The sequence below is a fragment of the Zeugodacus cucurbitae genome, chromosome 4 (assembly GCF_028554725.1).
Source record: "Zeugodacus cucurbitae isolate PBARC_wt_2022May chromosome 4, idZeuCucr1.2, whole genome shotgun sequence".
Lineage (NCBI taxonomy): Eukaryota > Metazoa > Arthropoda > Insecta > Diptera > Tephritidae > Zeugodacus > Zeugodacus cucurbitae.
In genome coordinates, this window is record NC_071669.1 from 44,538,722 (window position 1) to 44,561,824 (window position 23,103).

The following is a 23,103-nucleotide window of genomic DNA, read 5'->3' on the forward strand; positions in this document are numbered from 1 at the left end:
AAATAAATATTATTTTACAGTAATAAATGGTTATTATTATTTTTTTTATTGACACCACTCATATATAATATCCTGTCATATGAGCCACAATATGCTTATTTTGCGGCTGCTTTTAATAACCCCTACATATTTAGCTAAAAATAGACTTCTCAGATGTGATGCTTTGAATTCAAATTAGTTTTTTTTTCACAACTATAAAACGCAATTTCATTCATGAGCGTGTACAACAAACATATGTGTGCGCATTATATGGCACTCCAAGTCTCCAAAGGTCTCCAGTCGACTGTTTTTCAAAAGCGCCTGCGCAAAACGGAAGTCTTTGAAAGCACAACAAATAGCTTATGTATTGTGTAACGGTAGTTAGCGGTCTCATTTTGGCACACGTAACAGTTGCCCGTAACAGCAGAGGCAGGAAAAATTCCAACACATTTCGTAGTTGCGTACTTTCGAATATTCGTCATACGAGCGCACCGAGGAGCTGTAGCCGAGCTTTGGAAAATTTTTCGCAGTTGGCTAAAAATTACCGTAAGTGAAAAAGTGTACAACGCAAGAAAGTATAGGAAAATTCAATATTTGCTGCTAATTAAAGTGTAAAGTTAATGAATTTGTTGGAAAAAATTTGAAAACTTTTTTAGAAATTTAAGAAATTCATAATTTAAAGCGTGAAATTGCATTTTTGCTGGCGAAATATTGAAGTGCTGATCCAAGAGTCACAACTGTGATGATGTGAAAATTTTCATTGATTTTTTCTGCCAGCTCAGGTTTTGCGTTTTTATGGCATTAAGCGTTTAATTTGAAGGCTTTTGCGCTAACTGTTGTTTGTTTAGTAATAAAAATTATTTCTCAACTTTTTCTATACATATTTGTTGCAATTACTTAACGGTGCTTTGTTTTCATAAAACTAGCGCATTCCATTAATTGCATAAATTCATAAATAATTTGCATTCCAAATACACATTTTAAATATTTCAATATTTTCTATATCTTATAAATCAAAAAAAAAAAAAAAATGCCAACATTGCAGTGTCAAATTTCGCAATTTGAGCTCTAAATAAACTACAAAAAAAAAGGCAGCGGAAAAGCATACAAACGTATACTACTAGCGAGTCATCGTGTAAAAGACAGGCGTACAATAACAACAGCAACAGCAGTCAGCAATCAGCGCGTAGTCTCTATCGCTTTCGAAGTTCGAATGCATAAAGCTTGTTAAACGAAAACAACCCCCGAAAGCCAACACCAACACATACACACACACACGGCACGTAGTCGATAACTAAAACAACAGCGTAACAGCGCCCGTCACCCACACACCCCCTACCGTTGCCGTCACGTATCCGTGAGTGGTGAGTAAGAAACGTCAGTCAGTTGGTGCCCAGCCACACTGTCACCGTGCTTACATTACACAGCCACTTGAACTGAACTGAAAGTTGTGCATTTTGTTTCTCTTCATCTCCTTCTTGTGTCACAGCCGCAATCGCCTGCCGTCAGTACTAGGGTACCTACATAAGTGGCAGCAATTTCGTAGACAAAGGCATTTGCGGTCTATCTACAAACACCTTGCCGCACCCTATCGCCCACTCAACACACAGCACAGCACAGCAGCCGAAATCAGTAGCAACAGCAGCAGCGCCAGCAACTGATATTCCATTTCTCTCAGTGCCCAGTGCTCAGTGCTTTTAGTCCAGCAGTCGCAGCGCAAAGTATCGAAACAGCGCAAGGAACATGTAAGTAGCTGTCATTATTGATTTTACAATTTCTACTTATTATTTTTTAGTGGCACTTTTGCTTTATTCTTTTAATTTTATTTGCTTAATTTCTATTGACGTGCTGATTTTGCTTGTCGAAAAACAATGCAAATGATGATTAATACAATTTGTGTTGGTGGAAGCACCAAACAATTTACGGCGCCACAAAAACAAATACAATATCTACTTACAAATGGTCGACGGCGAACGAGCCTTTCAGGCGTAACGATAGCCACTCATAGCTACGCGTAAATATGTAGGCATTCCGACAAACTTACTTACTTACAATATATGTAAATATGTATGTAAGTCCATACAATGCTGTAGGATACTTTCTCTTGCCGAGCAACTCACGTGAGAGTTGGTCAATTGGCGATCAATGCTGGCTCGCTTTGCCTTTATCCCTCACACACAAGCTTTTCAATTAATTTTGTGAAATAATTTAAATTTTTTTAAATGGTGAAAGTGATTAATTTTGAAATAGTGAGTTAAAATAATAATAAATATGCTAGTTTAGTGCTAAAAATCAAACTGTGTTATACAACACCGGAAATCAGCTGATAATGTTTTCATTGGAAAGGAGCCGTTTAAAAAACAATTTTAATAAAATAGACAAATTAAAAAAGCAATAACAGGATTAAATTTTGTGACTAATTTAAATAAACTACTAGTTGAACTTCCCTTCCAATCACCAAAATCCACAAAAAAAATTTGAGTTAGAGAGACTTTCGAGTTACGGAAGGTAATTTGCATGACATTTGACTTCTATTGCCAATTCAATATGTCGCGTTATGGAGAACTTCAAATTATGGAAGTTCAATGTATATGAAGAAGTAATGATTTTGTTAAAAGGTATAGATAATTGCTTTCAAGACAGAACACAGAGCTTCCTTTTCCAAGTGACAGATAGATAAAAACTATAGGTTTTTCCTCGCTCTTAATTACTGTGGTCACAAGTGAAAATAGTTTAAACTTATTTAAGTGAAATTGAAATTTGAATTAATTGATACACATCTTCGCATGAGTAATACCTCAAACTAACTGAATGTTCAAATTATGATAAAATACACATAAATGAACTCCAAATTTTTACAAGAAATTAAAATATCCATCTCAAACAGTTTAATCTTATTGTCACATATTTATTTATATGTATATATCGTCCCCTCAATATAACAATAGCGTATAATTTTTTTTGGGTTTTGTGAAAATCGAGTTTAAAGTTTTTGTCAAATCAGAAAACATGAACATGAAATTATACACCATTTTTTTCCAATGACATTTTGACCCACTTTGTGGAAGTAGAATTTGACAAAATTTTGACCAGACATAGAATTAATGATGGAGATTCTAAATATGCAATAAAAAAATAATGGCGTATGAGCACATACGCTATGGTTATATTGAGGGGACGATATGTACATATGTGAAAAGATTACTATGTGTTACGGGTATTCTCGTCATAATTAAATGTAACCCTTACACAGATCTACGAATACATTTCTAACACCGAATTTAGGGATAAGGGTAGTCAGAGATATGAAAAAATGAGAATTTTCAGTAATTTTGTTTTACTATTAAATCATGTTATTTTACAAAGGCAAATAATATGGCATTACAATACAATGTTTTAACTTAAAGTCACGAAAATTGGAAAAAAATTATAATATCCAAAGTTATAGCTGTTTGTGTTGACCCAGTTAAAATTATTAGTTTTATAAATAGATAATCCTGGGTCTGATCGCTTTTTTTTCAAAATTAACAAAATGACGGCCTCAAGAAATTTTTGTATAGATTTTCGCGGAAAACTCAACAGTTAATTGGTCTTAAAAAATCGAAATTTGTGAAAAAACAAAAAGCTTTGATCAGGCCCAGGATTATTATGTATTCTAAAAGCTGTTTTAGAGTTGCAGTTGTCAACTGTTTACACTACCGTTTTGAAGTGCCTGAGCGCTCTTTGTTATTTGTCGTATAACTCGAAAAGTAATTATCTGATCAATTTAAAATTTTCAGAGAATATTTTTAAAATATTACACATAACGAAGATTCCAAAAAAAAATATTTTTTGAAAGTCCTGACACCCCTGACCCCTTAATAATTTCATTATTTGGAATAGAGAACAATAATAGAAAAAATAAATTTAAAAAACCCTTTTTGTCAAATAATCTACATCAGGGGCGAACGCAGGGGGGGTTTTGGGGTGTTAAGCAAACCCCCTCCCCCAAAGTAATTGAATTTTTAAATAATAGAATTTAATTCTACATAGTCATTTGAAAAATTGTAATTTGTTGTTTTCAAAGCAATCTTTCTGCCGACTATGTATGAATATGTAAAATAAATGAATAAATTAGTCACTAACAGCGTTGCCTTTTTGATAATATTGTATCTTTTTTGATACTTTTTTTCTAAATTTTGTGATTTGATACTTTTTTGTTCACAAACGGCCTATTTTGATACTTTTCTGCTGATAGAATTTAATTTTTTGAAACTATGAAAATGTTAAACTAAAAACAAACATATTGTATCTGGATAGTATTAAAAAGTTGTGGGAATGTAGGCCAATTAAAAAACCCAGAAATGTATAAACTGGACAGAGACATTTTTTTAATTTGCTTCAAAGTAATGAGTTTGCCTTATAACTCTGTGGTTGCTGAACTGGATTTTTTTAGATTTAAGGGGAATTATGAGTCGAAAATGGACTTCTTTTGAAAATTAGTTCTGAACTGAAAAGTCACCAATAAGGTTTCTATTATTTTTTTTAGAGTTTATTGTTAATCATAATACAGGAAAAATAAAAACTCATTTATTATGACTTTCAGTTTTCGTTCCATGAGCAAACTGTTGTGAAATAAATTTAAATAAAAAAAAATTATGCTAATTGCAAAAAAATACTTGAGTGCCTTAACTAAAATGTCTACATTTTTTATAAAAACAACCAGAAAAAACTGGTCTGAATTAGATACACAACTTTACTTATTATTTGTTTTTCAAATGAAAATTTTTAGAACAACGGTTGTGCTTTTGATACTTTTTTTGCTTGGCAACATATACTTAATTTTTTTAGCTCACGGCAACACTTGTCACTAATTATTAGAGCGTGAATGAGAAGAGAACAAATGAATTATGTGCGTACGTGTGTTTTGTTCTTGTGCCGTTTTTGCATTTTCCTTATATTTTTGAATTCGAAGGCGAACCGGAAGAATTTTACCGCAGATCAATTTATATACCGTTTTTAGATCATTTTTTGAACCAAATCAATGAACGGTTTTTAAAACATCGAGCGCTGCTTTCCAAAATTGAAAACATTTTGCCAAATAAATGCATGAATCTTGACGTTATTGAGATGCAGGAGACTGTTCGTGTTTTAGAAAAGCAATGGTCCGCTGATGTAGAAAATCCCGATGATTTCGTTGCTGAATTTAGAATGTGGAAAATATTAAAAATTTTGAATTTATTTTCAGGAACTGGTTAAATCAAACAAAGAGATCCAAAACTTTTTTAGACGCGTTGAATTGTTGCGATGCAAAAATTTTCAAAACAGTGCATCGTTTTTTAATGATTGGAGCAACAATCCCTATATCTGTCGCTTCAAGTGAACGCTCGTTTTCCTCACTTCGCAGGCTTAAAACATATTTAAGAAATAAAACTGGAGAAGCACGCCTGAACGGAATGGCTCTCTTGAATATCCATAGAGATATAGACGTGACGGAGGAAGAGATTTTAAATGTTATGGCCCAAAATAAAAGAAGATTAGACTTCAATTTGTGAATAAAATAATGAAACATTGTCTTTTTACCTAAACCCCCCCCCCCCCCCCCCCAAATTTTTTTCCTGCGTTCGCCACTGATCTACATACGAAACAAGAAAGTATTAAAAAGTCGCGTTAATTGTTAGGACTCGTTGTTCTGCACTCTTTAAAGCTTTCGTGTTTCGTTTGTAAATCATTTAACAAAAAGTATTTTGAGCTTTGGTAAACGCAATATATTTATAAAACTTCATTTGAGAATAACCGCAAATTATCGTCTTAGGTACTTAGGGGCCCCACAATACTATACGTTAGAGGAGATAGCGTTAGTGAAGCCTCATAAACTATCAAAATTCGCGTCAGGCGCAGGCATCCTAAACGATGCACAATACATGCACTCAATACATAAATTTTACCTAGAATATACATATGCAGATTATGTCCAAGGTAATTGTTCCAAGAATTACAAGCGATTGGAAAGAATGCATAGGTATAAGCGAATGAAGTGAGTGTAGTAAACAACATCTTGTCTGAACTCTACTGCAAAGATACTATCTGAGAAGGCCCCGCAAGTAACATATGCCAATACGTATTTAAACATTCAGTCTAAATCGTTTTCTTTTAACAAATGAATGAAACAAGAAAATTATGAATGCTATTGCATTACTTAAATCAACAATTTAGAGCATCAATTTCAGTTTATTTCTTCAAAAATCTTGTCACTATAATATTGTCTCCTTCTTGTCGGCAAAACAGCGGTTGTGTACTAAATATATTTCCGTGTGTAATCTGCAGTAGCTCTGTGTATACTTGGGCTAACAGGAAATCAATTGATTGATGAAAACGCCAAGAGACTGCGTTTATTAATTAATAATTATGTGGCATGCCACAGCTGGCCATACTGTGTTACCCAAATGAGGTTAGCATCGTTGAGGGAGGTTAAGTTCATTCGACTTATCCATTTGTCATAGCCTTTAATTGTCCTGCAATGGAAAATTTATTATTCAATAAATGATAGATGTTTTGGCTCTCATTGGCATGTTTTTTTTTTGCAATATTTTCATATTCACATAATATATTTCCACGAACTTGGCACGGAATATTTCTATTGATTTTTTTTTGGAAGGTGCGTAATGAAAGGAATGATTTATAGTACTAAAGTAGAGTCTTTGTATTACATTTGTTTTTATTTTAAAACATTTTAAGCAGATCTCGAAAAGAATCGACGCGCTTCAATTTCTATGTCTAAAGGGATTATTAGTTGATCTCTATTGATAAAATGGAGTTTATTTAGATGAAAAAAACACTAAGGGCTATTAGCACTGTCTCTATTTGTTCTTTGTTCTAAAATCAGAAAGCAACTGCCTTTGTCATATAGAAGTTCTATTATCAACGACAAATGTTATCAAAGAAAGAATTATCAGAGCAGCTGAATGTATGATAAGAACCAAAGATGATATGCTGAGAACTCACTGCGTGATACTACAAAGCGATATTTCTCTGATACATTCTGCCGAAGAACGCACCAAAACAGACCTTTCAATTATGTCGAAGCCTCTAAACATAACGCTCTTATCTCAGATTGTCAAAAACCGCCCCCAAAATTGTATTCAACTCATAAAATTATTCGTTGACGGTTCTGAAACACAAGGTCGTACTAAGTTGTTTGTCTTTAGCTCCTGACGTTAGTATACTTAAAATATTTACCAAGAAGCGAAAGTGTATAAGTTATTCAGATTCAAAAGACTGACTGAGTCCTTTAGCCTTCAATTATTGAAAAGTTAACACAACAATTCTAGAAAAAATCGTTTTTAACTAGAATCGTACAAAAAAATCGAAAAATCCGTAACTTTACATTTCTCACTTCTCTGTTATCAATTAAAATACGTCATATTCATGAAACAAATTATAAATTTATTAAAATACTTACATTTAATTTCAAGCTAATCGGTTTTATTTAAAACTACACTACAAAAATGGGCAAGAAAGATAAAAAGAAGGAAGAGTAAGTAATTTTGCAAACTTTGAAAATAGTTTTGGGTATCGCTAAATCATATGGGAAGCTTTTAGCTGAAGTTTTGTAATTTTGAGGTTAGCAATTGTTGGTACACACTAGAATTTATACACTACACAATACACACACAAATGTACAGCTGCACTTAACAAATTCTAAACAATGTAAATACTGGTTTATAAAAGTATTATATATTTTTCTTTTTTCATTTTTATTGTATTTTTGAAAAAAAAAATTGCATTTTGTATTTATTGTATACTACGCCGCAAAACTCTTATATTTAAATACTTTATTTTGTAAAAAAGTGGCATCATTTACTTATCTTTTAACCTAATTTATAATTTAATTTCTAAATTCAAATCTAAGGGCGGAACCAGCACCAGCAGCCGATGCACCACCAGCTGAGGGTGCCGCAGGTGAGGGCGGTGATGGCGAGATTGTCGGTGGACCGCGCAATCCTCAACAGATTGCAGCACAAAAACGGTTACAGCAGACGCAGGCACAAGTCGATGAGGTGAGTAGGAGTGCGTTAAGATGTTAAGATATATAATAGTTATATATATATACAGTTGAACTTCCCCGACTCGAATGACCATAATTGATAAAAAAAAACTTCGAGTTTGATAGACGTCCGAGTTACGGAACGAAATTTGTATGAAATTTGACTTCTATTGCCAATTCAAATGTTCGAGTTATGGAGAACTTCGAGTTATAGAAGTTAAACTGATGTAATTGCTTTAGGACCTTCTTTATGTTATTGAAAGCCTGTTGCAGAGCTTTATGAATTTTAAAATCAAATATGAGATGTGCCGGATCTTAGTCCTCTCTTTTTCGTCTAAGAATAACGACGGTTACAGGGTCCATATGAAAAATTCCACGTAAATAAAGTTCATCTCTGAATTTTAATATCCGCCGTAGTTTATTGTCTCCAATTTTTCATAAAGTTGGAAGTCACCGTCAAAACTGATACCCAAAAGTGCTACCATTGAGAGGCGAACTTATCTTGCGGCGCTATTTCAAAACTATTTCTTTCCACTTCTCTCTTCTGGTTCTTACTTTCAATCGACTTTGAACCAGCAGTTTCTCTGAGACCATCTGTTTCTCCAACTTTACCCGTTATAAACTATAGTAAGGACCTCATAAAGGATTTAAGAGGCTACACCAGTGTAACCCTTGACAAAATTAGGCGATTTTCGTGACATTTTTTTAAGGAAATACTCGATCGAATGTTTCGAAGTTTTTTTTTGGATAGAATAAGATATATTTGCAGCTATATTTTAAGATTTACAAAAATTTTGAAAAATTACGGAGTTATGCGCTGTCTCCGGGGGTGCTGAAGATATTTCCTATACAATGAACGATATCAAAAATTAACAAAATGGCGTAGTTCAGAAAAAGAGTAGTTTTTTTGGTAAAAAATTGTTGTTTTTTAATGTCAAATTGACATTTTGACCAATTGACCAATCAAAAAAACTTAGGTCAATGTACAATAAATATGTATATTCAATAATACTCAGTTTCAATTTGGTAAATCGGTAAATTTCTCGTTGAGTCTCGTTGAGTTGTCAACTATTTTAAAAAATGTTGTTTCGAGAAAAACGTGGTTAAAGTTCCAATTATAGCGGTTTATACCTGATTGCGATCGCTATTTAGAACGCTTCCATTCATAAACTATTCAAGATACGGTCGATTTCACAGAATATTTTTGCATGTATAAACTATCGAATAAGCATACAAATAATAATTTTATGAGAGTGGTACACTGGTATAGCCCCTTAACCTCTTAAATTCAGTCGGAGAAAATGAATAATAAATGGAATTGAAATTCATGCATAGACATATTTCTCGAAGATCCGACGACGTCTGTAGCCTCCAATCTTGCAATATATCCTCATGGAGTTTTATCAGGGATAAGAAACTTTCGAAGCATTTAGTCGAGGTATTTCAACGGTTCAAAACGTATTCGTAATTGGGCATAATGTTACGTAACTCATTGAGAGCAAGCTCAACCTGAATGAGTCTTTCACTGCCGCCGTAAACTTTCTGAAACTCTTACTTTTGGATTCACTCAATAACATTCCGTGTCCACAGGTCGTCGATATTATGCGAACAAATGTGGAGAAGGTGCTTGAGAGAGATCAAAAGCTATCGGAATTGGACGATCGAGCTGATGCCTTACAACAGGGTGCTTCGCAATTTGAGCAGCAAGCTGGTAAACTAAAACGAAAATTCTGGTTGCAAAACTTGAAGGTACAGTTACAATTAGCTAATGAAGTCACAAGTATTTATTTTATTTTTTCTACTTATTCGCCACAGATGATGATTATTATGGGCGTCATTGGACTGGTCGTTGTGGGCATTATTGCAAGTAAGTGTATAGAAATAAAGTGTGAGTTCTATAAACTATAGCTGTTGACAAACTCTATGAATAATGTTTATTAACTTACAAAATTTTAGTTTCAATATTTAATGCCTGAACTTGGCACACACTTATACTTATACCTACCTATACATATATATTTTAATAATTATTTTTAATAGTGCCTCTTGAAATGTTAAAAATGTTAAACTTTGCACAAATTATTTATGAAAAAAAAAAAATAATTTTCAACACTTTTAACTAATAAACTAAATAGTTTTAAACTCTCCTAGTAAACTACTTAAACACACACCTAACTGATTGAACAGCACATTTAATTTACCAGCATCTTTTCAGCACAAATTTCGATTGCACCAAAGCGAAAACTATGTTTTCTAATAATTGAAAATTCGAATAAAAAAATTCTTATAATTATAGAAAATCAATTATTTGCTAAACACAACTACACAAATCATCACTGTCATGACATACGCATACTTTTTGTTGTTGTATACTATTTTTAATATTTTATTAATTATCGATATAAATATATTATATATAATTTTCTGTTTTACTTTTGTAGGTAATTTTATGTAGAGTGCTAGAGAATATTATAAAAAAAAAGAAAAAAATTTTCCGAAAAATTCGAAATTATTTGCAATCCAAAATTCGAAGTCGAATTGAACAATGTGTGATGTATGTATGTATTATGTACATATTTACCAACGGTATCATGTGAAAATGTGAAGTGAAATCATAAAATAAAATATAAGTAGAAACAGCTCAGAAAAAAAATTTGTACAAAATTCTACAAAAACACAAAAATTGTCAATTACTGCGCTTACACCACCACACATATACATACAAACATACCTACATGTATGTATGTGTATGTAAGTGCATATATGCAAAACCCACCAAGGCACCAATCGGTATGCGGAAATTAAGCAAATTCAAAATTACAACAACTCTAATCAGTTCTAATTGACCGATAATTGAGTAGATGAAATTGTCATTAATCCATGCCATCAAACACATCGTCGGTATCACCGTGCAATCATAAAAAATGTCAATTGGCCAACGCACCAGGTTCGATATCAGCGAAATTCTTGTTAAGCGCATACATACATTTGACGAGCAGACGTCGAACGCTTCAGTAATGTGTAGTTGAGTTTAATTGTGCAATTGCTTTTGGTTCATTAGTTATTTATATTTTTATGTATGGTACACTTAAAAGAAGATGGCAACACTGTCACTGTTGAGACTTGTGAAGTTTGAAAAGTTTGTTTTTGACTTTGGAGGCTTGTTGATATCGCAAAAGAAGACGCGGTTTAATAGAAGTTAAAAGTTTTATTAAGCATATGAGCATCGAATCCTAAAAGTATGCAATGTAGTACATAGTATCTGAAAAATTGAAGCTATTGAACTTAGAATAACAGTAGTATTCCCAAAAGAACTATGACCGTCTAGCTGAACACAAAATCAAAGAAATGTAGAGAAAACCGCCTTCTTGACCAAGGTAGATACTTTAACTAACAACTCGACCTCGATCTCTTTAATACCCAAACTCAAATGGTTATGCTTTATTAATGCAGCATTATTTTGTATCCACACATAAGTATATAGAAGTTTGTATTCATTCGATTACATTGCTATATAATTTGAAGCTATAAGGTTTAACAACACCAGGAGATTGCGAATACGATTCCCCAATAGATGACGATGGAACAGATGTTCCATTACCCGACCATGAAGAAGTTCGAATAGCAATTACCCGCTTGAAGAACAACAAAGCGTCAGGGGCCGATAGATATTCAAATATGGCGGCGATGAGCTGATAAGGTGCATGCATCAGCTTCTTTGCAAAATATGGTCGGAAGAAAGCATGCCTGACGATTGGAATCTCAGTGTGCTTTGCCCAAACCATAAAAAGGGAGTTCCCACAATCTGTGCCAATTACCGTGGGATAAGCCTCGTAAATATCGCCTATAAGGTTCTATCGAGCGTACTGTGTGAAAGACTAAAGCCCACCGTCAACAAACTGATTGGACCTTATCAGTGTGGCTTTAGACCTGGAAAATCCACCATGAACCAAGATATTCACCATGCGCCAAATTTTGGAGAAGACCACTGAAAAGAGGATCGACTAACACCACCTTTTTGTCGATTTTAAAGCTGCTTTCGACAGCACCAAAAGGAGCTGCCTTTATGCCGCGATGTCTGAATTTAGTATCCCCGCAAAACTAATACGGCTATGTAAGTTGACGTTGAACAACACCAAAAGCTCCGTCATGATTGGGAAGGACCTCTCCGAGTCGTTCACAATGTCACCCTCGAAATCCAGCGCAGAATCACTCTTGCCAACAGGTGCAACTTTGGACTGAGTAGGCAATTGAAAAGTAAAGTCCTCTCTCGGCGAACCAACATCAAACTCTACAAGTCGCTTTTCATTCCCGTCCTACTTTATGGTGCAGAAGTTTGGACGATGTCAACATCAGATGAGACGACACTAGGAGTTTTCGAGAGGAAAATTTTGTTGTTTCCTAATCGTTTGCGTTTTGCTCCTCAAAGTCCAACTTAGTCAATGTCCCCTAATTTGTCATCAGATACCAAATTAATTATTTATAGAAACTTAATAGTTGATTTGCACAAGCTATCAATATCTTTTTAATCGATCTCGAGGTTTCCAAAACTCATATATTTATATAGTAGTCGCATAAATATCACATTAAGATTACAAACATTGCATACTTTTAAGGATAAATCGAAAGACTTAAGAGCAGAACTCAATCTGCTCAGATACGTAAAATTTATGAAGTAAATTTCTTCTTATCATTGTTCAAAAAAAAAAAACACAAATATTAAAAATATAATATTCCTGACTCCGTCTTTTTGCGTTATTCACAAGTCCGTAAGTTCAAGATGGTGTTGTGAAAAGTTGTTAGAAATTCGTAATTCATGAAATTGTTCACAGTTCTCGTTTGTTCCGTTTGTTTGTTAGTTTACTTGTGTGTTTGTTTGTAATTTGATTTACCCCAGTTACGTTCAAATAAATGTACCTGATGTTTAGTAAAACTTAATTTTGTTCTATTAAAATTATGTTTTTTATTTTTTTATTAATTATCATTTAGCAGTTGAAATTATTTACAAAGCTTTTTTGTTTCAGCTTTAGTCACTAAATTTTTGATAAAGGAATCATCAATTTTTTGATAGTTTAGCGACTTTATGCGAAATAATTTTCTAATATATTGAATACATGTATAGAGCTTTAGAAGAAAGCTTTTGCTTTGAGTACAAGCAAATTTTATTTGCAATGGTGTATGCATTCTTTAGTTTAAGCCTTAATATTTTCTAAAAAAAAAATCATTTAAAAGTAACGTAATACAAAAGTGTCAAATTTTGATAATGCTATTTATAAAGGGTTTTTCAATAAGAGCGCTACAAAAGCGCTTTAATAAATCAAAAACAGTTTGGGATATCAATGAATTCTTTATTCCTGTGAAAGTATATTCCATGTCAAAAATATTCGGTTATCATTGACCGGTAGCGATTGCCATCCACAGCAATGTGCCGGTCTTGATCATCACGGAAGAAGACGGTCCAATAACGACGCCGGCCCATAAACTGCACCAAACCGTAATTTTTTCGGGATGCAATAGTGACTTATGGAGTACGTGTGGATAACGCATATTTTGCTTATTTACGAAGCCATTCATGATGACCATACAATGGACGTAGCATCCTTAAAGTTGAAGTCACTGACTCCGAATTTCGATAGTAAATTTTAATTAGTTCGACTCGTTGTTGGATCGTATATCTTTCCTTGATGAAATGGCAAATCTTACTAAAGAGAAATTTCAAAAGAGCTGGGAAAAATATGGCGTCGTTTGCAGTCCCTATCGATCTACTTTTGTAAAGTGCCTATTGAAAAACCGTTAACTATTTAAACATTACCACTTTGGATTTTTCATCTATATTAAAATTAGCTATAATATGCAATATTCATATGACCTGCATTCGATTTTTTTTAAATGAAAAGTTTATTATTTTTGTTAAGTTTTTGAGAGTGAAGCTTTTATTAACTTAGATTAAGGAACACATTTGTAGTTCCAGTTTAAAGTCTTAACTCACTAACAATATTAGATTATTTGAAAAATGATCAAGGTGCATATTTTATTAACAGACTGCAACAGAACTATGTAGAAAACCATTCCAAGAAATACACGTACAGTCTGGTTTAACTTTTATAAAAATTACAATAACTGAGGTTTTTAGATCTCATTGAATAATTCAATTAATTACTTCTTCTTTTTGTTTGATTTGATGTTAGATTTTTCAATATTCTTGAGAAATATTTCATCGAATTTTAATGCATTTTTTACTATTCCATTTTGTTAACATTTTTTTAAATTATAAAAAAGTCAGAAATATCGATTATTATTTTATGACTTTTAATATTTTAATATTTAAATATTTCAAAAATTTTGTTATTTCAATTTCAACTGTCAATTGTACAATCAGTATTAAATATTTTTATTTATATTTTTTGTATTACCTAGATTTTTATTTTTGTTTTTGATATTTTAATCATCAATGTGATCTCCCCATTAGACTTCAGAACCATTGAACCTTTAGATTGTTACGAATTACTGCTTTTTGCTATTGAAGAATTGAATTTTAAATAAAAGAAAACAATTTATATACATAAAGGTACTTTAGAACTAAATCAAATACAAATAAAGTAAAATTATTTGATTAAACAGTTGAACTTTCCTAACTCAAATCACCATAATCCACTAAAGAACTTCGAGCTAGAGAGACAGTATTTTATTTTTTTTTTTTTTAAGTATAAAAACTCAACGAAATATAATTTCATGTTAAGTCATGCTAAGTCATTCTTCATCTTAATTAATTTAACTAATTTTTTATAAAAAAAAAATTTATACATAATTAAAATGAATATATATATATTTTTTTTTCATTATTTATATTTTTCGAATATTATAAACGAAATTATTTATTTATTTGTTACAAAAAAATTGCAGAAAAAGATGAAGATTAACTCACGTATTAAAGTTTGCACCGTTATATGAACTATGCAATAAAATAATTTACACCCAATTTATAACCCACCAAAGGTAAACAAAAAAATCGCCACTAAATCACACAATATTGACACACATTTCAGCATTTAACCAACTGCTAGGGATTAAAGAGCTAAAAGAAAGATATTGTTATAATCATAGTGATTACGAAGAGATCACTACAAACATAGAGTAAAAAGTAAAAGTTGAAAACACTTTGGTGTCATTAAACTGTTGAAAAAAAAAACTATTTTTTTATGAATTATTTTCATTTTCCTTACTCACTCACCCAATTCAAAGCGTAACTCATCCAAAAACACACATCAAAAACTCGCTATCACCACACACAAACAACCGTCATCACAAACAAAAATTGGACTTTTTAATTATGAAAAAGAAACACGCTTACAAATTGCACTTTTGTTTTTCCGTTTTTACACGATTTTTGCATTGTAGAAGCATGGGTAGTACCAGCCGTTTCTGCCGTAGACGAAAATGTTTCCGCACATTCACAACCCGAATACGTGCATACCGATCACAATAATAACAATGCTATTGGCAAACACACAAAAACATCCAAATCACACAAAAACAACGCATCCGAACATTCACGAACATCCTCGGCATCCGAAAACGAAAATGAAAATCAATCTGTTAATGAATCCAAATCTGAAGATCACGCAGCCAAACACAATAGGCACGAACATGTATCTCATTCCGAACATGCGCCCGAACCGGTGTCCGAAACTGAAACGGCACACGACGGTGCAGCCGAGCATACCCTACAGCGAACACCCACCAACGAAGAGGAGGACGGCAATCCTCCGGCTGCTAATGCATAAATAATCGTACAACATAATTCAAAATTTTCATAAAACCAAAAGTTAAACCATAAAAAAATTTAAGCTAAATCAAACATTAACCTACTCGTAACATACTGTAACCATAATTTTCCCAACCGAACTTAATTGTGCTTTCGATCGATTTGTAAGCTATAATCCGCATTATTTGCATATATTTTGGGCTTTATTGTGCGTTGAATTGAATTGAATTGAATTTATCTGTGTGTAAATTTCGTGCTTCACCCGATTGGATTTAAAGCCTCATCATCATGATCATCATCGTCATCTTCCCCAAATTCCACCCCACATGTACACTAACACATTTTCACATTTCCGAGAAAGCATGTTGCATGACATAATCTAGCGAATATTAGCTTTTAACACATAATCTCATTTTTACTAATATTGGTACTTTTTATTGATCATTCATTATACGTTCCTTCATCGTTTTTTTAGGTTTAGCATATTTAATCATATTGAAAATATTAGGAATCGTTATAGTATAGACTCAAATATTCCCTAGGTCCTCTAAAACAACCAAAGGTATTTTATTTATAACTTTTGATAAGTTACCTCGGTTTCCCGCGGACCCAAAAGGTCATAAAAGTATAGAAATCGACAACTTAGTCAATAATCAAATGAGATATAATATTTCTCAACAAAGCTTTCATTTCGGTTTAGTGTTATCAAAATCGGAACTAATACCATGTTCCACAATGGTATTAAGGGTTACTGTTTTTTTTGTTTTGTGAGTGATAATTAAGTTATCTATACATATAGCTGCTTTCACCAGAGCTTTCAATGTAAGCTCAATGAAAGCCATTTTTGTTTAATGGAAACTCAAAGTTGGGGAGCATTTGCAGCATCACAAAGGTGTTTTTATTTTTTCGAGGTTCCTTCTATGAAAGCTTTCATTTCATTTACGTGAATAATTTACCTGAACAGGTTTTTTAATGAAATTTAACTAGCTATGTTGATTCATCGGACCACTAACTCGGCAAATCTTTTAACGATTCGATTTATTTTCATATCATTATCTAAAGAGAAGTTTCTTGATTATTTCGGATATCACGTAAATTATAAATTTATGTCCTATGATTTATCGAACGAAGTTAAAAGACGTATTTGTATATATCACTTTCACATATTGTCTCGTATAACTACCATTTTTAAAAACTTTCTGCGAGCTTTCAATTATAAAATGTCGTCATACGTAAAGACTACAATTTCATCGAATGTAGATGCATATGCTATAATCTCAATAATTCTGCTTGAAACATACATATCATAATGTCTGGTCCTTTTCATTTTGGCGAACCAATTTTTCATATGAACATAACCTCCATACTCTCTGTAACAAAATATAAAACATATATGATATATATATATGTAGATACAACTACGATCAATATATCGGTAGTGTTACTAGCTATGAGTAAAATCTAGCTTTTGATTTTAGAAAATCATAAACAGTTAACAAATTTTGTGGTCGAAATAGGTTTACAATGAGGACAGTGTCCAGTGATGCTTTTAAAGATATACATAGGTCTATAATTTATAGATATAGAAGCTAAATAATTTAATATCAGAATTGAAAACCTGAAACAAATTATTATATTCAGAAAATATTGCTTTCTAAAAGTGCACCTTGTGTTGAATGATCGAAAATAAAATCAACAAGAAAGGAAGGACTAAGTTTAAGTGTAGCTGAATATTTTATACTAACGCAATTTGTTAACGTACTTTCATTAGGATATATTATATACAATATAAAGTCCACGAGAAGTTTGATAATTCTAATGTTAGGTACATGGGAGCTAGGGCAAGTAATGACCCGATTTCATCCTAATTTTACACAGAGACACATTATTAGAAGAAAAGTATTTCCTCTGAATTCTGAGCAATTTTCCAATATTTTCGGCAAAAAAGTTATCCACTGGCACTGAGTCCTCTATGTTCCATATCTGGGGCCTTGAAAATTTATAGTCCGATGTCAACAATTTTTGATGCCACACCTCAAATCCAGTATTTGTTTAAAGTTTTGTTCCGATATCTTCTTTGCTTCTAGATATATATTGGAATTCAAAATTGGGTACCATGAAAAGTAGACGTGGTTGTTAACCGATTTCACAGACATTTTATACCAAATTTCATTGAAATTGATCGAATAGTTCCAGATATATGGGTTTGGACCTGAAAGTTGCCACGCCTACTTTCCCAAAGCAATTTCGGTCGAATATGTCGCTCCTTGTAGTAATCTATTGTACCAAATTTCTCATTTAACCCTTAAATGCATGATGTCAGCCACCAATATGAAGACTTCCGATCACTTCGTTAGGTCACTGTCAACTAAGTATAAACTTCTGAAAGCTGAGTTAATTTTTAAATAACCTTTAGCATTTATGACACCTTCTGTGAGTGAACAAAACTCCGATACAGAGTAATTTGAGCGAATTACGATTGCCTTAAATCGCATGCATCATATCATCATATAGTACGCCATGCATTTAAGGGTTAAAGCTTTATTTATGGGTTAGTTATAAAACTTTGTAGCTTTCGCCATTTTGTGGGCGTGGTAATTATCCAATTTCGCCTAAAGTTTTTGAAATTTAAAAACTCGAGTCGCAGCATTTTCTCTTCGGTCGGACATTAATATTTCTATGAGCTTTTCTCTCTCCGACTATCACTGACGCCTGGAGTTTATTTCTGATAAGACTTCATCAACTAGATAAATATATTTTTTAAATTTCCAATCCAATTTAAAGAGTGGCAACCAGTGTTAGTAATGTTGGACAGACTACAAAATTATCTACGTTGTCATAATTTTTAGGGATCTTATTAAAAAGAGACAAAAAACAAATTAAAAACCATACAAAATAGATTGATGGCGAAAATCCTTGAGAGAAAACCCTAAATTTCGAGAAAGCTTTCGACAAAAGCTCAGACAGTTCATTCGATCCATTTATCAATAGCTTTGGTTCACTTATTCGCATACACATCTATGCTTGATTATTAACCCCGCACTGCTATTATTTTGATCGTAGTTGTACATATATGACTATTTTACACAAACAATGTACCGTAATTACACTTGTACTGTATTGCATTTCATGTACAATATATTAAGCATAACTGTATTTTTTGTTGTATGTATGTAATTGTTCACTCATATTGTATGTAATTACTTCGTTGTCGTTGAGACTGTTTGCATTTCATTGCAACAACTACAAACAACATTTGCTAAAATATAATTAAACACCTTTTTACGACACTTTCTCTTCCATTATCACAACCGCAGATAAACTAGGATTAATAGGCGGTGAAACACAGCCACAGTATCCACAGTATCCACAATACATGCCACCACCACCACCACAGCAGCAGGCACAAGCGCCAGCCGGTGGCACTTCATCATTGGTTGACGGCGGCAGTGCTGGCAACAAAGAGCAACACGGTGCAGTATAAAGCTTTTCTTCAAGTGTATTCAGTTAAAGTGTGAGAACAGTGGAGCAAAATGAAACAACTACAAACAAAACAAATACAGAAAAAAAACATGAAAAATATACTTCAAATCATTAGAAAAAATATTTAAAAGAATTACAAGAAAATTTAATGAATGTCAGAACAACAATTGAACAATTGAGGTAATTGCAGTAAGCGCAAAGAATTGTTAGCAAGACGAACACATGACCTCAATAAAAGAAGAAACAATTAAATATGTGGACCGAGGAGTTTTTTGATGCTCCTTTTGACGTTTTTTTTCGGCAAATTATTTGGTCAGCGGCGTTGTTATGCTGGAGAGAAATTTGTTTTTAATTTTTTTTTGTGGTTTTTTTAATATTTTTTTTTTTCAAACGCAAGCTCAAGCTCAAGTGGTGTTGTTTAATTGATTTTTTTTATTTTCATTTATTTATACACTCTCCCTCTCTTTCGTTTGCTCCAGCGGTACACGCCAGCTGTTAACTGTCAAGTATTTGCCGCCACAATTGCTAATACTCCTGTGCAGCAAACTAGCATACTCCTGCAGTGTGGTACAGTACAGAATTGCATAAATTCGTATGTTTTCGGCAATAATTTTCAATATATCTATACCAGAGATAATGATGAAACTCATACATACAAAATTACTTACTACTTTAACTTTATTATAACATTTCAACAATGCGTAAAGAAAATAATTACAATTAATATTTGAAATATTGACATTTACTGCATATTTGTTTATGGTTGCATTATTTATGATAATAAAATTGCGTAAGCAACAAAAACAACAGAAATACAAAATGTGAAAAAACCAAAGAGCAACGGGCATACAAACCAAATGTTGAAACTACAAAAACAAAACTACTTGTATTATTAATGAAAACAAACAAAAAATAATAACAAATTAAAGAGAAAAACTAAAAAAAATAATGACAAACAATATGCTGGAGAAAATACACAGAGAACAGATAAAACATAAATCATACAACTAATGTGACGTGAAAATAAATAAATTTAGTGGATTTATGGATTTTTTATATTTATGTTTTATGTTCTCAAAATATAAAAAATCTGTATGTATGTACTTTGCAAAGCATAACAAATTTGATTTAATATTTGTTATACATATATGTATATTTATTTAATTTGTTACAACCACTTTTATTTGAAACAATTACTTTGCTTAGCGAAAATGTATTTAAGTAGACAAACAAAAAAATAAATATAAGCAAGTTAATGTTAATGAAAAAAAAACTTATATGAGGCACATGTATGGGAATGTTAAATTTGTATTAGAAAAAATCGTGTTTTTGCTTGAAATGGCGTGCATAACTACATATATATATATATAAATATAAATATACTACATAAATATATATATATAAAACTAATCAGTGCGTACGCCTAATTAATTGAATAATTAAATAATTAAATGCCAAAACTACAAACCAAAATTGAACAGAAACAATATAGACAGCATTGAAAATTTGTTTCACAGCTTTGACTAGTTCCTTTTACAGTTATTTGTGATTTCGCATGATTTTTTTTTATTAATGTAGATATTTGTATATTATGCCCTTCAAGTTGAATCAATAATTAAATAATTGATAAAATTGCATTAGCCAACGTTAAGTACAATTTCAAAATTTCAACGATTATTTTAAGTCAAAATTAAGAGCGAGAGATAAGAAAAAAATTAAGAAAACAAAAACTTTATTGTCATACAAAATACAAAAAAAGAAAATAATACAGATTCAGTTGGAGAATATGTCAGTGACTGCTTTTAATTCAGACAACACTGTAATCAGGGGCATTGCCATAACGAATTGCTTGTGTTACATTACTTATGGTGCGGTTAGTCAAATGAGTGAAGCGGTAATGGTAGACAGCTGGAAAACTGGCTATTGAGTGTAATTGCGGCGAAAAAGCGAAATCAGCTGTTGATTATTTGACTTTTAAAAAGAGTTAGTAAATATAAATTGAGTGCATTCGAAGTGTTATATTTTATTTATTTCTAATTATTTGGTACAAATTATTCTGAGAATATATTTTTTAATTTTATATTTCATTTAAAAAAACGTCAATTGGCAACTTCAGTTGATTAATTTCGTTTGCACTCACGACTAACCACCTGACGACAAAATCTATACCGAAAGCTGTCAAATTTTGTATGACGCAATAAAGTTTTTATCCTTGAATGTAATTGAAATTCATAGCATAGCCGAACAGTGTCACTAATTGAAAGAAATTAAACAAAAATGTTTTATTAAATTTTAAATCAAGAATACAGTCGATGACAAATCCCACAGTAACAATACTGAAATCTGTATACCGAAAGCTTTTCGATTGCTCGTGGCACTTTGAAGGCTGAACGCTTTTTTGTTTGTTCTTTGCTGCCTCTATAAAGTTTTAGGCATATATGTGAGCCTATATAATAAATAATTACATATACATATATGTACTTGTTTGAACTTCGTTCGACCTATAGGGAAATTCAATATTCGAGGAACTTGTCTACCACAAAAATGAAATCTCATAAAGTCTTAAATGTTATTTGTTACTGCATTCTAGTTAATATGCATATAATTTATCAAAAATTTATAAAAATATTGATATAAACTGGATTACTTAACAATTACATATGGGTGTGGTCAATTACTTTCATTTCAATGCCTTGAGTTTCAGAAACATAAATTTTTCTGAAATGGTACACTGTAAATTGTTTGAAAAAAAAAGAAAACAAAAAAGTTGTTAATTTGTATTAAATGCATGTAATATGTGTAATAAAAATTTTGAATTCGAAAATTAATTTCAAAACTTTCTCGAGAAAAACTTCAAAAATCAGCACACAAACTCAAAGCTACTACATAGAAACTTGTCTTAAAAGTAACTTGTACTCAGTAGAGTAAATAATTAAGGGAATTGTTCAGAACTCCAAATACATATTAAGTAGAGATGCAACAAAAATAAAACATATGTATATTCCCCACTAAGCTTTAGTACAATTTTACGTGATTTACGCTTAATCCTTTAATAGAACGCTGGTAAATGTTAGATGAGCATTTCGTAAATGTTGCACTAAACTTTTTTCAATGATTTTAAAATATGCATGTTAGTAGTGGTAACTACATACGAAATACATATTTAAGAGTTAACAGCTTATAATGATTCTAAATGCAGCTGCTTCAGCTGTTGATTTTTCGAAAAAGTAAAAAAAAGCAAATTCTAAAAGCTTTAGCTCATTCTTCTGCTGTCATATTTGTTGATCTTTTCAAGCAAATGCAAGTAATTTTCGTAAAAGAAATTCTAAAAATAAATTTTAATTTAAATTGCAGTAAAACAACTGGAAAATAGTTCAAAAAAATTTTCAAAAACAAACGAAAAAATTCGATATAAAATTAAACAAAAAACATGTTGTAAAGGGAATAAATATTTAGTAGCAGCAGTGAAGAACAAAAATAAATTAATAATTACATACATACAAACATAATACAAATCAACCAAATTCCATGGTAGACAAAAAGTAATTCCGCAAAACAAAAGCAAAAAACGAAAATTGTAGTAATTGAAATTGGGAACGAAAGAGGCATATTTCAATGTGTATAAAAATTTAATGAAATACAATACATGCCCTGTGTATGGAAATACATACGTACACATATTAATATGAATATTATATAAACGATAATAATATTAATTAATTTAATGATTAATTGCACCCAAATACATAAATATTTAAATAAATAATTAAAACTACAAAAAAAGAAAATTGTGCCACTTTGTTTTATTTCAAAAAGAACACATAAATATACACTGCACTGCACACAAATT

The 23,103-nt window shown here is 31.8% G+C and overlaps 1 protein-coding gene across 9 annotated transcripts; it reads left to right on the forward strand.

The window, feature by feature from the left end:
* The first annotated feature begins 366 nt into the window (after positions 1-366).
* Positions 367-23,041, forward strand: LOC105221107 (neuronal synaptobrevin). 9 transcript variants are annotated; one of them, XM_054230090.1, is made up of 9 exons: positions 367-525; positions 1,025-1,343; positions 1,469-1,724; positions 7,434-7,495; positions 7,871-8,018; positions 9,596-9,754; positions 9,821-9,872; positions 15,404-15,934; positions 19,088-19,179. In XM_054230090.1, the coding sequence occupies exons 4-8, from the start codon at positions 7,467-7,469 to the stop codon at positions 15,787-15,789; spliced, it is 774 nt and encodes a 257-aa protein (XP_054086065.1). In that variant the 5' UTR covers positions 367-525; positions 1,025-1,343; positions 1,469-1,724; positions 7,434-7,466; the 3' UTR covers positions 15,790-15,934; positions 19,088-19,179. The 9 variants fall into 9 exon arrangements, with proteins under 9 accessions (XP_054086065.1, XP_054086072.1, XP_054086071.1 ...); XM_054230097.1 differs by lacking the exon at positions 15,404-15,934 and adding an exon at positions 10,447-10,952 and having other exon boundaries at positions 368-525; XM_054230096.1 differs by lacking the exon at positions 15,404-15,934 and adding an exon at positions 14,909-15,001 and having other exon boundaries at positions 368-525.
* The last annotated feature ends 62 nt before the right edge of the window (positions 23,042-23,103 follow it).